The sequence below is a fragment of the Neolamprologus multifasciatus genome, chromosome 12 (assembly GCF_963576455.1).
Source record: "Neolamprologus multifasciatus chromosome 12, fNeoMul1.2, whole genome shotgun sequence".
NCBI classification, from domain to species: Eukaryota; Metazoa; Chordata; class Actinopteri; order Cichliformes; family Cichlidae; genus Neolamprologus; species Neolamprologus multifasciatus.
The window spans coordinates 21,492,687-21,510,341 of record NC_140450.1 but is presented as its reverse complement, the minus strand read 5'-3'; the positions used below and the strand labels follow the sequence as shown (position 1 = coordinate 21,510,341).

General features: G+C 40.3%; 2 protein-coding genes across 6 annotated transcripts in view; both read left to right on the top strand.

Annotated features, from left to right (window-relative positions):
- Nucleotides 1–8,437, top strand: part of rhobtb4 (Rho related BTB domain containing 4) — a 39,137-nt gene extending 30,700 nt beyond the window's left edge. For all 5 annotated transcript variants that reach the window (XM_085178983.1, XM_085178980.1, XM_085178981.1 and 2 more), the window contains 4 exons: nucleotides 1,665–1,815; nucleotides 2,097–2,185; nucleotides 2,336–2,441; nucleotides 2,959–8,437. In XM_085178983.1, coding sequence (XP_085035109.1) covers nucleotides 1,665–1,815; nucleotides 2,097–2,185; nucleotides 2,336–2,441; nucleotides 2,959–3,137 — 525 coding nt within the window. In that variant the 3' untranslated portion in view covers nucleotides 3,138–8,437. The remainder of the gene's footprint in view (nucleotides 1–1,664; nucleotides 1,816–2,096; nucleotides 2,186–2,335; nucleotides 2,442–2,958) is intronic.
- Nucleotides 8,438–15,619: 7,182 nt separating this feature from the next.
- LOC146506939 (uncharacterized) overlaps nucleotides 15,620–17,655 on the top strand; it is a 31,748-nt gene continuing 29,712 nt past the window's right edge. The window contains exon 1 of the mRNA XM_085178977.1: nucleotides 15,620–16,020. Within this exon, the coding sequence (XP_085035103.1) occupies nucleotides 15,929–16,020 (92 nt within the window). The 5' untranslated portion in view covers nucleotides 15,620–15,928. The remainder of the gene's footprint in view (nucleotides 16,021–17,655) is intronic.

The following is a 17,655-nucleotide window of genomic DNA, read 5'->3' as shown; positions in this document are numbered from 1 at the left end:
CTTTGTGAATTTAAAGGTGATCTGGGTGTAATTTTCTCTGTTGTGTACTGTTCAAAAGGCACAAGTCAAAAGACACCTCTTGTGGTTTGCTGTGTCTGTGGATAGACCGCTGATTGTGTCATGGTACACCCATGGATTACTTACTAGGTGTGTGTCTGTGGTTTTGTGTTCACCCTGGGAGTGTGTATCCTGGTGGAGTATTACATATTGAGAAAAGACTAGTCTATCAAGTGTGAGAGCCTCTGCAGCTCTGTCATACTCATTTAAAAAGAGAAAATGCCAGCATTTTCCACCTTTTTTTTTAACTGTGAGAAAAAAAATTCTCCCTTTTAACCCTTTTCTGTCACATTTATGGTGATGGTTATGCTGCACGCTGTTTTTTCTTGACTACCTTTTTGTATATAACAGGAAGAGTAGGGTTGAAATTATGCCTGAATGTCTCATTTGCACTTTTATTTTTAGTCATTGCAGCTTTGCAAGTAATTGCAAATTTCACTAAACTTACAAATGAACAGTTATGATGGCAAGAGTAGAGCCGACAGATCGTACTCATACATTTTCGGAACCTGTGACTTTGTCCATCTATTAATTCTTCCTGATCCAGCTGGGAGGCCACCCATAGCTCTACGTTGTGTCTTTTTTTATCATAACGACAGGTCACACTAAGCTGACATTCTCCTAATTGGCTATAGGAGTGAAGGGTGGTGAGTGCCTCAGTGGGTACACTGAGGCAGAGTGCTCCTGAAGAGGTCAGGTTATCACTCTCATAATCCTTCCTCATGTCCTTCCCAGGCTTAGACGGTCATCTAGTTTGTGGATTTGGTTATAGCCTTGCAATAATTAAGATGTTTTGCTTTTATGTGTTTGTTTACCACCCAAAAGTGGTGGAGAAGGAGCATGGTCAGGTCTAAGTGATGTTATGGCAGCGTCAGTGCCAATATGGCTGAACATTTTACTTAAGAATTAGCTTAAGAAAAAGACTCCATATCCCAACTATAAACATTAGCCTAAAGTATCTTGTTTTTTAGGCTGCTTTTTAGGTGTGAGAATCTGGAGTGCTATTTTTTCTCATTATTAGCTTAACTTGTTGATAACAGTTAGTAGATAAAATGTCATAGATTATTTTATCATTAGAACAGAGTGTGGCTAAATGAGATGAACTACATAGTATATCTCTTTGACGAACGCTGCCACAGTCTGTCTCATCTGTGTCAGTGTCTTAGTCTGCACATTGAGGCTAGGTTTGTGTTGTCCCTGTGCACCACATTGCACGGTTGCATGTATGTGGGGTTTATCTGGATTTAGCCCTATTGCTTACATCACGAGCCAGATAGAGCCCTCATCTGAGCCAAGATCAAAGGGAATTCGAACAGTATGTCCTCTGCCCTTTACTCCCAGATACCTACAGCGCTGCTTTCATTGGTATTACTGAAACCTTACCCTTTACTAAACATTACAATCCACATGTCAGAATTTGCCAACATGTTTTTTTGTCGTAACACAAAAAATGTAAGTGCAGAAGACACATACAAATATGCAGTGTTTTTTGACATAAGGATTACTCATGTGAGCATATATCTAATGAAAATGAATGTCTGCAATGCATTTTTTATATCTCGTGTCTTGTTTTTGATATGTTTACCCTTTATATGATAAATTTCCAGGTCTCCATCCCTAACACCAGTACAGCCTGTATGCGAGGGGTGCTGGAGTTCCTGTACTGTGGCCTCCTGACGCCTTGTCCTGGTCTGGAGCCCATGGAACTAATCGTCCTGGCCAACCGTCTCTGTTTGCCACGTCTCGTCGCCCTCACCGGTAGGGATCCTTTCTGTCATATTGAGAGCACAGGAAGGAACGTCCTCTCATTTAAATATCATGTTCTCACTTCATGTGGCAGAACGTGCGTTCGATAGTGTTTTATCACTTGCACTTTGCTCCTTTTATCAGTGACTCTGTAACATTTTTACGTATAGCCAATGTCTGTTTGCATCTTAAAGACTAAGAATTTAGGACTGGGAGAAAAGATATCCATGTGCAAGTGCTGCATGCAAATGGGAAATACTGACGTGATTGTTTCCATTTTTATGCATTTTCAGAGCAGCACGCTGTGGATGAGCTTCTCCGACTGGCAGTGAAAGGAATTGACATTGATGGGCAGGTGTTGGCTTACCTTGAACTTGCACAGGTCTGTCCTTTAAATAACAAATTATTTATAATTCATTAATGATGCTGAATTACTTTCATTTTCGCTAAAGGAGGAATCCATATTTTTATAGTGATGCTATTTTTTTCAGCTCTGTAACTCCTCATTTCTTCTCCGCTTCTCTTTTTGCAGTTCCACAACGCAAAGCAGCTATCAGCTTGGTGTCTCCATCACATCTGTACTAATTATAACAGCATCTGCCGCAAGTTTCCCAAAGATATGAAGGCCATGTCTCCAGGTAAAGAATAAACTGCCTCCCTCAAATCCCTTTTAGACACGTAGCTTTTCTCTCAGTGAAAAAAGTAGGGACCTTATTTTGCTTTGCAGTGCTGCAAGAATGTACATTTTCTGGGTTAAACACACTGCTAATGGACTGCAACACAGTGTGACTTGATCATCACAAACATTTGGTTGGAGTGGGAGGGCTGAAATATTTTTTTGTCTGGATAAGCGCTGAGGCTGCATACCTACTGTTTTTTTGATGAAAAAAAAAAACATTTTCAGTCAGTTATATCACAATTAAAATAATTTCTTTTTAAAAGGATTTGAATGCCAAACCAAAGTTTTGTGTTATTTCCGTACTGAATAAATGAACCAATTAAATGAAACACTGTCCGTTTATTCAGAAAAGGTGATCTCGTCCACTCTTTAATTCCATCAGCACACATCTTGAAATGACACAGAGAGTTTTCATGTTGCTTTTTTTCTGCAGTGACTTTTCCTTTCATGCCTTTTTTTTGCTCTGCTCTCTGCAGAAAACCAGAGGCACTTTGAGAAGCAGCGCTGGCCACCCGTGTGGTTCCTGAAGGAAGAGGATCGCTACCTGCGCTCCCAGAAGGAACGTGAACGTGAAGAAGAGATCTTGCGCAAGCAACACACCAAAAGGGGCTGGTGTTTCTGGAGGCATCCATCCTCCTCTCCACATGTCTCTTAAAGCGCCCCAACCTGGAAAGTTACACCTCCCCATCCACCTCCACACATATAGAGGAGAATTACCCCGAACCCCTCTATTAGTGGATAAATGACCCTCAGAGCTAATATGCCTGGATGTCAGCATGTTTGGGGGAATGTATGTGCCTCTTTATAAGTGTGGGTGACCACACAAATGCATTTTGCTATCCTGTGTGACACGTGTGGATTCAACTCATGGGTATGTGCATGGAGGTGTGATTGTATGTGTGCGGTATATTGTGATTGAGTGATGCTTCCAAGTTGAGTGCTTCCCAAACGCCCTGTTTGATAATGGCCTGAGGTTGCAGTGCAGCCCCTTTTGTCCCTCCAGAAGAGCTCGGTCCCTCCACCAGCACTCACAGTGTCTAAGCCGCGTGAGTGATTGGACTGGGAGCAAGGGCTCTCTATTTCTCTCAGTCTCCATCCTTCACATTGACCTTAATGACTATAACACATTGACCACTGCGGCTTCTCTTGGGGGAGCTTACCTCTGCCTTCACTTCTATACAGACTGTTAGCGTGCACACACAGACCTATGCCCATTTTCCACCCCCTTAAAAAAACCAGCACTGTATTCCCAGGAATTGACACTGACAATGTAATTATTATTCCAACATTGTTTTTTTTTTTTGTTGTTTTTTTTTATGTTTGGCGCCTTCTAGGAAACTTTTATCAGGTGAAATGGCGCATACTACTTCCAGGAAGCTGATGATTGCCGTCACAACCACGCGAGATGTGATTGTAAATCTAGAGCCGAGGTTTGCTGGCAAGGGGGAACTCTAAAACAATTAGTACGTTAAAATGCTCCTGTCAAGAGGATTGATCATAGCCTTCGGTGATCCCGAAATGGTGGTTCTTGGTGTTTATCACCCACCCGTGCACTTCCCAATCCTTTGCTGCGCACACCGAGCCACGAAAAAACAACAAAAACTAAACAAAAAGCTCGAAACCCTCAAATGACCACAGCAATGATAGGGGCAAAGAGGGCCAGCCTTACTTGATACCTCCACCATGGAGGAATGATGGATTCAGTATTAAACAACTGCGCTTGTAACGTCCACGACCACTATGTTACACTGAAGCACCTCAGCCAGCCTGCCTTTATACCCCTACACCACTAGGGGCAGCACTGCTCAGGGCCCTGACACTATCTTTCACACTAATGGATTTTAGGCCTGTGTCTTCTGCACTATACTTTCGTTTGATAAGATTGCCAGTATAACTTCAATCCTTGCAGTGTTAAAAAAAAAACAAAAAAACTTCAGCACCTGCAGTGTTATTAGTGCATTTATAACAAAATAACAACTATATATCACCTGATTTATTAATACCAAAGCTGTGATTCTTCTTCTTCAATTTATTTCTGCCTCCTTCCTGCCTTTCTTTCTTTTTTATTTTTATTTTTCCGGTAGAAGGGATGTAAGAGAGAAGCGAAAGTGATTGTAGGAGAAGAAGAAGGCAGAAAAATATTTGAATCCTTTGGATGGGTGGTGTTTCTAATCTGTGGTGTCAGGAGAAAAACCGTCACTTCTGAACATTGCCTTCCGTTTCTGTTGCTCAATTTGAAAATGGTGCTGAAGACACAGAAAGACAGTGTTCGGAAGAACACACTCAAGAATCTGTGTATTTGTTTGTGTTTACCTGCAAAGAGAATGGAGAAATTTAAGGAGGGGTTTTAAATTTTGACATAGGAGCATTTTAACCCTTATTGTTTCTTTTTCCTTTACTAACAGTCTGTAAGAGGTCATAATAGGTCATTGATATTTAGATTATGTGGTTTGTCTGATTTAACCCACAGCATTTACAAACCTTTTTTTTTTTTGCTGCTTTCTGATTTAAAAACAACGTGATCTACGTTGCTTCGTTAATCAAGATTGAATTGGGAGGCGTGATTGTTGTTTCAAGAAACTTTTCAGTATATTGCTACGTATGAGAGCAAATCTGATTTTCCTGTTGAGGGTGCTAATTTTGTCAGGCTTTCGTACTGATTGTGGAGAGAAAAAAGAAAAAAGATGTGTTGATGAATTTCTATTAGCACGTTGTTCTATTTGTGGGTTTGCGCCCCTCAGCTTTACCCAGGCACTAGATAAATAGATTGTGTGAGACATCTGGTCTGTTCTACCATGCAAAGTCATTGTCATGAGTCTCATGAGACTCAAGTGCAAACTGAGCTGTTTCATCTCCAGAAAGAGTGAAAGTGAGCATATTTCAGTCAGGATTACGCATATCCTGAATAAATTCATAGATAGTTAAAAATATCCCAATGCATGGCTTTGAGAATTTAGAAAAGATACCTGAAGAAGAGGAAAGAGTGTTTTTGATTAACTTACAAGATCTCTTTTAAGTTTCTCATAGAATCTTTTTGTCTTAATGGTGTTAATGATTAGTATGTCCCCATTAAGCCTATCTTGGTCCAGGTGCCTTATAGATGGACAAAACTGGAAACTAAAGTGGGATTTTAGCAGCTTCTTAGTTTAAAGCTGCAGACTGGTTCTGCAGTCAGCGACATGAAGGACACTGTAGACAATGGCCATGATCGTAACTGTAAAATTTTCTGTGGTGATCCTTCATGCATCTTCAGCTATTATTCTTATTGAAGGATTTTTAAGACGATTGCCTGTGCAAAATCCTTTGGCCTTCTGTTTACTTCATGCAGACAAATGGCCTTTTAAATGTTTTTTTTAGTATAGTACAATATGCTGGCCTTAGAGTAAGGTGTTTTCTCTGAATCGGGACTCACGTCATGGTTAAGTTTTTTTCCACTGACCAGATGACTGAGTGGTAGCAACAACACCAATTGCATTATAACTTCCAAACCACTGTTTTTGAGAAAGCAAAGCTTTTTATTAATTAGCGCTGGCTGGCCTGTGCGCTGGGAGGGCTCAACCACTTTTGGAGTGAAGTTAATTTCTGGCCTACCCTTGTCATTACAATGACATTTGAGTTGGAATGCACTTTTTCGTGTGTCTATACTATACCTCTTTTTTCTGCACTTAGCATGGATTGATCCTTGTGTAAGATTGTTTGTAAACCTGAAGATTGTAGCATGACTTTTCCACTCAAGTCTTTCAAATCCTCCACATCTCGGTGACGAGATGGACGACACAACTTCTTCAGCTTCTTTAAGGTCTTGTACGCATTGAACTCCACAGTAGCTCTTTTCCTCGCTATGTGGCTTTATGCACATGCCCTTTTGGCTAAATTAGCTCTGCACAGCTGAAGGTAGCATCCAGCTCTAAATGATACACTACACAGGTTAGCGTGATAAAATAATGCAGAGGATCTGTTCCTGTGGTGCAGTGTTACAGCTCTCCATGTGTGCTGTTACTGTAGTTACTAAACGTAATGAAGCTTGTTTCTGTCATTTTTTTTCTTTAATCTTAAAAAAAAGAAAGAGAGCAGTTGAAATCAAGGATTTCTAATCCAGTGTAAGAATATGATGCTAAACGGCTGAAAGCCAAGAATAATGTTTGGATTTAGTTTGCATGTAATGACAGAGGAATTGTATAAGGCATGATGCATGTTTCAGCAGTTAGATATATGTTACATATACAGCAGTTTCTTAATTTTTGTTGTTGTCACTCTGGGGATCACAACCCTGAAGGTTGACAGGGTTGTGGGAAATGAATAAAATAGAAATCATAAAAAAACACTAATATTGATAACAGTAATTATATTTGAAAGCTAATTTGGGGTGACAGGGCATCAAGAAAGGGAGTATCAGGCCAGAGGCAGTTGAGAAACTCTGATTTTCAGAGAGGGAGTGATGGAGAGCCAAAACTCTAAGCTTTGTTCATTTTATTTAGCTCAACATTTGCCCAACACTGACTCCTACAGGCAAAAGTTATGTGTTGTCACACTGGCGGTAGAGTTCCTTTGTATTGTCGTGATCTCTCTATCTATCTTGATCACAGTGTATTTACTGTCACATTTTCTTCTGTTATTTGAGATGGAGCAGTTCTTCCCTCCTTGCAGACCTGATCTCCCTATTTTAATGTAACACCTGGTGACTTTTGGGGGGGGGGGGGGATTAGGGTTTTGTTGTTGTTGTTGTTGTTGTTGTTGTTGTTGTTGTTGTTGTTTTTGGTGTCTGGTGTCTCTTTCCTCCTGTGCCTTTAGTGAATTTTCACTCTTTTAGCTCTGTTCAGGCTGACGGCACAGCACTTACAGCCTCCCGGGCACAAATTAAAGTCAGTTAAGCCAAGAAGTAACACACATGTGAACGCAGAAATAAATGTAGGTTGATATACAGCATCCTAGAGCTTATGTGGAGTGGCCTATGTTTCTTTAATGTTATTATTCAGGCAAAAAGTAGTTACTGTCTATTGGAGTCAATTCTTCCAGTGATTACATACAGAGCTTTTCAAGTTCTCTAAGTGACGTCATCAAAAGCTACACAGCGGATGGCATAAATAAACCAAGAAACCCAGCAAACCAGCAATTTAGAGTAACGTTTCCTTTTCAGGTGCCTGCACATTGTATTATGTAGCTGACTATTACGTGTCTGATGAGTATGCTGTCCATATATATACACACCAGTTTTTATTGATCCAAATCGAAATATCATTTAATTTTCCATTTCTCTACTTAATCTTTGTCTTTAAGACAAATTCTGTAGTGCACTCTATTGCTTCCACTATTTCAGTATCCTTTTATTTGGGGAACTGCATCTGTGAATGATTGATTGGATTGAAGGCAGATATTAGCTGTGACATCTATATTATTCTGCATTATGCTTTAATGAAAGTAGGTACTCTCCAAAGTACAATAAAGTGTTGTAAATTTAATACACGTCCCAGCTGGACATAACCTGTCATCTTCTAACTACTCATCACACTGTATCTCTTCATTAGATTCATGTATAAGAAAAGAGAGGTGTTCATATAGAGAGACATGGTGTGATTAACCCCCTGGTCTATACTGTAACTTGTGGATCATATATACTGTATAGTATTGTTATGCACTTTTGTTTCCATCGACTCAAACGACTTAATAACATGTACTGCGTACGTTATTGTGTTTCTTACAATAAAAGTCAAAAGAAAGAGCACACCACACTCACAAACTATTAAGGGCTTTCAAATTTTTTTTACAACAATCAGAATGTTTTGCTGCTTTTGCAAAAAATGTTTTGAAATGAAAATTTTGTAATATTTTTGAACCACTGTGATTTGTATAAAAAAATAAATTCAAAAAGAAATGTAGAGAAAAGTTTTTTTTTTCTTTTTTGCCATTTCAGTATTTTAATGTTTGACATGAATTTTATTAAAACTATTAATCTTTTGCTGTTTCCTGGAATCGACGTCATTGTGGGTCTTTCTTTTTTTAGTTTGTTTGTTCTCATGATAAAGCTCCTCGGTGGATTTCCAACATAAAGAGGATTTCTTTTCTATTAAGAGTCTGTAATAACAAGACTGACAGAGAGATAGTGTATTGGGATTTTCCCAAAAACCATATCTTCAGAGAATTGTCCCGGAAAGAGAAAATGTCCAGTTAGTGGCAGTTCTCTAGGTAAAAATAAATTTGTCACCCATAACTCTTTATGTCAGAAGTCAGAGGACAATGGACAGGCTGCTTTGAACTGATAGGAAGGAAAGTGTAATTTTTTAAATTACCACTAATTATAACCAAGTTACACTGAAGAGCATCTCTGACCACAAAACATATGATGGGCTATGGCAGCAGAAGCCCACACCCAGTGCCAATCCTTTCAGCTAAGAGCTGCTACAGTTTGCACCTGCTCACTAAAACTGGACAATAGCATTTTATTAAAATGTTGCCTGGTGTGAGTTTCAATTTCTGCAATGACATTCAGGACAGCAGCTCGACCTTCAGCTAGCAGACACACAGCGCGACAAGCTGCACACAAACCGTTTGCGTGTTTCCAACACTTTTTGAATATATGCCGCAAATGGAGGTTCAGCTCCGAACCAACAAGGTAAAAATAAACTGGCTGGTACCACTATAACTGAAGCCTTTATTTAAACAGTGAGAGTTGTCCTCAAATGAGAATGAGTGATAAAAAAAAAAATCCATATCATTCGAAAACAAACTGATGACCATTTTAAATTAAAGTTTTTTAAATTGATTATTTTTTGATTACCATTTTTTTTATTATTATTACAATCATCGGTTTCAAGGAGGAATACGTCATAGTGCTCATAGTATTAACTAATCTGATGCCCAGTGTATTATTAAATACATAAATAGTGCTGGGGCTGGAGTAACACGGTTATCCACTTTTCTGTGATGTGATGTTCCCATTGTAAAGCTTTATTTTGAGGAAGCAGAGTTCCAGTATTCTGTTTCCAAGTGTTCAGAACTTTCCTGCCTGTATTTTAAAAACCAATGCGCTATAATATAGATATATGACCACTAGAATAAATTCTAGGAATTTTGCATTATTAAATTTGAAAAAGCAAAACAAAACAAACCTTAAATCGTTCTCTCACCTTTTCTATATTATTTTTGGCTTTGTTTGAACGTCAGTTTGGTGCACATGTGCCACCTAGTGGAAAGAAATAAATGCACAGGAGAAGAAGACACAATACCTCGAAAAGAAACAGGTATGTGTTAAAAAGAAGTCAACCGAAAAGCAATAAAATTGTTTTGTGTCTCGAACGAGCCGTAAACTTTATAGTCAAGAAAAAAAGATGTGGCTGCTGTCTGGAGTTTCTGGCACAATCTTCCATGTGTCGGCTGATCCCAGCTCTTTCTGAATCAAGGCCTCTATGATAAAACAGCTAAATTTAGTCCAATAAATATCCTAAATTCTGTCCAACATCCAATCATTATCTTAAGTCTTTTTGTGTCTTTAAAGTGTTCAATGAAAGAAAGACTGAATCAGCAGTTGTCATTAAGCGGACCCCTGAACAAGCATCGTCAAGATCAAGATGATGCGAGCTGAGGTTTTTAATAACGTCTGGTTAGGGATCACAGTAAGCCACAGAAACTTGAGGCTGCCACAGAAACGCGTTTAGCGATGTGGGTGATGATCTTTAACTTTCGTGACAAGAGGACGCGGTGATTGCAGGGAGCGAAATTTCCACGTCCATTTGCAATCCTGATCTGTGCCTGCGTGAGTGCGTGCAAGTCACAATCACAGCCTTTTAAAACTCACCAGTCAAGCTGTCTACCAACAAATTTTAACAGCCAATGACGTGTATCAGTTCTCCTTTCATCTTCTTATAAAACGAAGGAACTTATGAGCTTTTTGTAGCAGCAACCTCAACCTCCACGGTCACCAGCATCACTCTGAACACTGATTACAGACCTTTATGCCGTGTCAGCTGTGGGCTGTGTTCATATTTCCCACAAACTTTGCCCCTGCTTTTGCACCACAGCATCACTGAGCACTACTTTAGAGTCACAGACGTGTGCTGACATCACCACATCTGGCTCTCATTTCCTTGGCTTCTCTTGCAGCAGATAAGATGAGATGTATTTAAAGCACAATGCCTTGTTGTGCAGCGGAGAAGAGCACAAACTGATTGACTTGGGTCTTCACCTCAACTGCTAGTGGACCAAAGGTTAAAATCTTCACTTTTATAATGCATATGCATATGCAAACTGTGTCTAAAGTTTGCAGCCAAGTGACTTCACTTTTTCAGTCTTTTGTTGACCGCTTGTCAACTTCTTTGAGACATGTTGCTGCTAATATGTTTCACAAAAAAGTAAAATGCGTCAGTGGAAACATTTGATATGTTTTTATGTTCTATTGTAAATCAAATGTGGGTGTTGGGGCTTTTAAGCTTTTAAATATTCAATGACACACTTACATTATTATCTCACTTACATTATATTACGATTTTATTTTTTTTAATGCAGAAAACCTTTACTATCAAATGTACTTAATTTACTTACAATGATTGAGTGATGGCACATTCCTTATTTTGCCCTCCTCAGAGTATGTTTCATTTATATTTATATGTCTAGTTCTCCCCAAGGTCTGCTTCTTAGACAAAACTCCCACCCCCTCCCAAATTCCTAAACACATCTTCAAATCAGGGCCTCTCAAAGCGAATTTCATGAAACCCATATCATTCTCACACTGTCAATGAACTTAAGAGCTATTTTATTTCGGCAAGCAGTCATGGAAATCAATTTTAAACACAAATGTATGGTCTCTATATAGTCCTGCAAAGCCCTGTCATTTGTTTAGGCTTGACATACAGCACTGTCCAAAAGTCATAAGCCACTATTGATTCTTTAGATTTTGGTCCCAAAATGTTTGTTTTGATGATCTATTCATCATCCAAAGAGAGAAAAGACACCTGACTCAAGGGATGAACCAGTTCTGTGTCCAGATAGCAGACAACTTGGCAAACAACCACTGTGAAATTGTATCTTTGGGCATTTTGTTAGTAGCAACTTGACACAAAGACACCTCAGCTTCAGAGAAATAAGATTGCATTTTTGCACTAACAGGGTGATTCACAAAGACCTATTAGCCAGAAATTTGGGCTATCTTGGTAAATGAGGACAACAGAAGAAGTAGCAGCCCTAATAAATATATATATGTACAGCAGATGAACAGTTTCCACAGTAGACATCTTGCATCTAACCCTTCAGTTCAATCATCTGCTGTTCACTGAAGTATGGTCAGTGAAATGGTCTCACTGGAAGGACGTGTGTCAAGAAGCCATTCTTGGGGATTTTTGAGGAAGCTATTCTTCATTAACATCAGCCTGGAGAACTATTCCCAAACACTTCTCAAAGAAACTACACGAGAGCTCAGAGTTCAAGTGAAAAATAAAAGTGGTCATATCAAACATTGACTTTCAAGCTTGTTAGAATTGTATCAATTCTGTTTTTCTTCATATATACCATATTTTCATGTATGCATAGACGTGTTTTATTAAATTGCTGCATTGCAAAATTAAAAGAAATAAGCTGTGGTACATGATTTTTGCACAGTGCTGTATTTCAGTTAAGTAAGGTAATGTTGAACCGATGAAGAAGTCTGAATCTTATTCCTAGTGAAACAAAGTAAAGAGAAAATAGCAGGTCAATATGGAAAATCGCTTGTTTTAAGCCTTTGCAAAAGTGACAATGTGATTTAGAACCGAACGAAACACGTGCATGGATATTTAGATTCATGCACACATTTGTGTTCACACTGAAGCCCAGGGGAAAGATATCTCAAGGTTGTTGTGAAGGCGCATAGTTGAGTAGTGACCTCAGCTTGAAGCCCAAAGAAAAGACATCCAGATTCACAGAACACGTGCCGAGCTCTGGCTCTACTATTCTCACTTTTTCTCAGACAAACAACAAGTGCATTTGCTGAAAACACTCCATCTTTTCTTTTGTTTCCAACTTCTACCTGGCTCAGTCATTTACTTAGCTTGTAAAACTTGCCAGGCACCTGAATCAACCTCACTTATCTTTTCATGTTACACCATGTTGGAGTTCAGCTTTTAGATATATGCATGTGCCTCACTGACATATCACTTAGTATGACCTGTGTAACTTTTACTCAGTTCCACTCATCACTACAATTCGTGAGCCTCACCTATGTTCACCTCAGTATCAAAAATGAGCAAAACTGAAATGAAATACTGAAATGATCATTGCTACTGCAAGAAGAGGTGAGACAGAGATTCTAAACTGTTGTGGATCCGCTGTAATAATAAAAATAATAAGTGCCTGATGAACACTTATCAGACAACCTTTGAAGATGTGAAACATTTGTCAGAGAAGAAGACAAACTTCTTGGACGACTTTGCATGAACAAGCTTAATACACTTAATGATTTGCATAGAAAATAGGATCATATTCAGCAAGGTCTGACTTGTATGAAATATAGTGCAAAGGGAAGTTAAAAGGTTGGAGACATGCCTGCAGCTCTTATTGTATAAAAGTACATTTACAACACAAGGCTGTATTTATGACATGAACAGACGATTTAAAATCATTGCAAGTGTACAGACACTAATAATCTGGCAGCACGCTATCGCACATGAGTGGGCATGCAGGTCCTTACCTCTAAAAGTCTTCCGTCACCGCTAATGCGAAACATGTTACTCCTGAAGTGTAGAAAAAACGGGTGGAAAAAAGCTCAAGCTGTGACCCCTTAACTCCAAATGCATCTCTGACCTTTTCACACCGTCCATCGGGTCGAAGGACACATAAACCTGCCACGCAAGCCTTGATGCACTCCAGGAGAGATTTGAAGCTATCCATGGCTACGTGTAATGAACTCTTCCACTTATAATTGCATAACACAGAAAGCAAAACAAATTTGCTTTCTGTGTTATGCAGACAACACAGAAATCAGTGATTTCTGTGTTTTTTTTTGAAATGATCTACCTACAAACCCTGCGTCTGGTAAGCCCACAGCAAGCAGCACACTCAAACTCAGCTTTTTTGGCTAGAATTTGCATGACACAAGAACAGGGGCCGTGACATCCCAATACCACTATTATTGTTACAACTTCCTGCTATTAGAGGCTCTCCTGCCCGTCCAGCCTTTCAACTCTTCAGTGTGGATGTGAACTGCAATGCTGTTATGCTCCAGTTCAGAAAACCTTGGCATTTCCTCTGCTCGGGTGCGGAGGCAGCTGTTGTTGGAGATGATTCTATGTCCAGTGGGGATTTGCATGTGTATGTGTGTGTGTGTGTGTGTGTGTGTGTGTGTGTGTGTGTGTGTGTGTGTGTGTGTGTGTGTGTGTGTGCAAAATCACTGATTTCGCAAAAGAAAGAGACACATCCATGAGTGGATTCTGAATTAAAGAATAATGTAAGAAACTCATAGAGGATGTTTTTGTGACTGGGCCACTCAGCACTTTGTCACTCACACTTAAACTATTAGTTTAAGGAAACCAGTGGGTTTAAACTTTGTCAGGAAAGCAGGAAACTGAACAAAAGGTCTGTCACAACTGGATAAGAAGTTTCAGTAAAAGAAGAGAAAATCCCCATTAGCTGTTGCGCGCACACACACACACACACACACACACACACACACACACACACACACACACACACACATACACATGCAAATCCCCACTGGACATAGAATCATCTCCAACAACAGCTGCCTCCGCACCCGAGCAGAGGAAATGCCAAGGTTTTCTGAACTGGAGCATAACAGCATTGCAGTTCACATCCACACTGAAGAGTTGAAAGGCTGGACGGGCAGGAGAGCCTCTAATAGCAGGAAGTTGTAACAATAATAGTGGTATTGGGATGTCACGGCCCCTGTTCTTGTGTCATGCAAATTCTAGCCAAAAAAGCTGAGTTTGAGTGTGCTGCTTGCTGTGGGCTTACCAGACGCAGGGTTTGTAGGTAGATCATTTCAAAAAAAGTGACAGAGTGACATTTCACAGTTAAAAAGTATCATATCTAATGTGTATCAGTACTTCAGTGTTTATTCAAATGATGGCAACATCACAAAGCTATTCTCTATCAAACACGTGTGCAGTCATCTCTCATCTATATGCTTAAAGTTATAGACCTATTATCTGCTTCTCTGACTGTAAAGCAAAGTTTATACCCCAAGAGGAGATGAAAATGGAAACATTTTGCCTTACAAGGAAGTTTTTTCAGCAGTGATAGCAGTGACTGTGTCAGTTCATATTCTCAAAAGGATTACTCAGCCATTCCAGCTCTAACCTTAGCAGTGAATAACACTGCAAAGCATATTAAATGTTAGGGGGGGGGGGATGACACAAAGTTGAAATTTATGTGGTCATACCTAACCTGAGCCTGACACATCAGAACATAAAAACCTGTGACTTTTATCCTCTGCATCTGTCCTGGATTACTTAAGAATGACTGCTAAGTAAATTAAAGAGCTCAGGAACATTCCCATAATCCAAGATCTTAAACTCCTGTGCAACTGACCCAAAGGCAAATACCACTGTGTGAGTGTGTGTGCGTGCACATCCATTTGTGTGTTTGCATGTTAAGAGGGAGTGCCTTAGAGTTCACAGCCTGTGTAAGTGTGCATGTGGGAGCCTGTGCATGAATGCATGGCAGTGTGTGTATTTATGAGCTCGTGGACAGTTTATGTGTGTATGTGAGTGTGTGCGTCCCTGCTTGAGCCGCAGCTGAACAGGCCCCCAGCAGCTAAATACTGAAACAGTCTCCTCTCCCTTTGTGTGTGTGTGTAATGCACAGACTGCTTCACACTTGGCTCCCATGAAATTGCTCCTTCTTTGGCTTATTGAGAGTTTGCCTTCACTGTAAAATGCTTCTGCGGAGTTTGCCAAGGACCAGAGGTGTCCGATTCACAAGAATCAGAGACAAAGAGAGAGTGACAGATCCAAGGCTAGAACAAAGTAATTATATTTATTGAATTGCCCCAAGTTGTGGTCCATCAGTTAAGTAATAAATTTCGTCAAGTTGCCCAGTTATTAACTTGGGAAATGAAAACGTGTCTTTGTTTCGCGAACAGTGCAGCTCAGTGGCCGTGTTCCTCTGCTGCACACTTTTTCTTCCAAGTGACCAGCTAGTGAAGTCATTAGGCTTTCCACTCTCTTAACAGGAGGTGGGGCGCTCCCCATAAAAACGTATTCTTAACCAGCTGCACAAAGACCGTGTGCAGTCCCAGTCTCCTCCACGCTGTGAGTGCGCAGCGGCTGCACGGATCGCTCCTTTTGGACCTAAAAGGGCCACATTGAATGAACCTGGACGCATTTGCTGCAGTTTTCTCTCGGCCGAACCCCAGTTTTCTGCTGCGACTGTTCTCCAGAAAATACTCTAATCCCCACCCCGAGACGCATCGGGACCCGTGAACAGAGAAGCTGCGGGAGTGGTCTGGAAACTTTTGCCACAATGAGCAAGCGAACGGTCAACCTTGATACCTACAGCCTGTCGCTGTTCACGGCCAAAGAGGACATCCTCAACCCCCGTTCTTCCACGAGCTGGTAACACATATTGCTTTTAAACAAATCTGCATCTGCCAGCCACACCTGAGTTTATCCTTTTTCATAAGAGCAAACCGAGCTCCGACTTTGTTGTTCTGTTAGCGTTTATATTTTTTATAACGCGATCAGAAATTCAAGTAAAGTTCGCAACTTTAATCAAACTTTCATGCTCTCCATCTTGTTTTCCATGCGCGTAAGATGGAAAACAGCCTCTTGCGTAAGAAGAGGGCAGATTTAAGCTAATCCAGTGACGGATATGGAGGTGGCCAACACAGAGATAGCTCACAGCCTGCTATGTATTTGCAAGTCCTGTGCACACAGGGTGGTTTATTGCCAAAGGGATGCACTCACTTTTAATTGCCGTTCATTACGCACGCCAGGCTGCTGGTGTGGCTCGGTGCGCGGCACCTGGATCTCCGTGACTTTGCTATTCTCCCCCAGGAATTGTGAGGCTTTGCCGGATCGTCTTTCTGCAGATGTGCTGATCCCTGACATGGGCTGTCTTTCAGGCAGAGGCCTCTTAATTTGAAAGGCAGCACTGCATGCATGAGTAACTCCATATGAGCAACGAGACTTATTAATGTAGAGCAATAGCGAAGATGACTAACAAAGTTTTAGGAGAAATCTTACTGGCCGGGGGGTGTAGCTAGATGAAGAACCAATATTCAACCTAAATTCACAGTTTAGGAAAGTTTCATTTAATCAGTTGTTTTTAATGTCAGATCTAGTTTTTAGATTATTTAACAGACTAATGAACAAAGAAAGAAATACATTTATTAGGTTCTAAGAATGCTGGACTGAGATCATGCCCATGTAACCTGAGCATCTGACACTTGACTCATTCCGTGTTTTTGCCATAGGGTTTGGCTGATCTGTCACTATGGTGATCTACCCTTCTTTTACAAACAGTGTCAGTCTTATTGTGTACTCCCCTTCCCCTTCCTCTTTTTTCTTTTTTTTTTATTTCATGCACATTGTGTGTGTGCTTGTGCGTTTTGTAATCCTCTGATATGAGCATGTTGTTGCAGGCTATACTCAGTAAAGTTAAAAATTAAATACATGCAAATTTACCCCTCTGTTGCTTTACATCCACTCACTTTGATGAAGAAAAAAAAATCCAAGGCCCCAGCTCGAGCATGTGCCCAAGTGGAAGTAGAGGACAGACTTGGTCCATCCCTGCTTCATCTCCCCATGCCTCAAACATCTCTCCCCCGCCCACTTTCTTCCTACATTCTTCCTGGCTTCAATTTGGAACTAACAACGCCACTCAGGAAATGAGTTTCAGAGTGCTTTGAGTTAACCATGACAAGCTGAAATCTGACAGCTTCACGAATGGAGTGGAAACACTTTTCCCCATCCAGAGCATAACTTGCTCAGTTTCCACTCTTTCTTAATTTTGGCAAACCTCTCAAAGTTTCCATGTTCAGAATAACTTTTTGTCCCATGGTAACTGCTACATGCTGACACTTCACTGAACCAGCAGTTCCTCATTTGAGGGCATTTTCCCCACAGCTTCGCTGAATAACAAAATCTTGATTGGGTCTCTGCCAACCAGGTGCCTAAAACTATTCTACAAACATGTACGGATGCATATGCCTGTGATTACAACAGAGGAAAAATAGAAAAAGGAAAGAA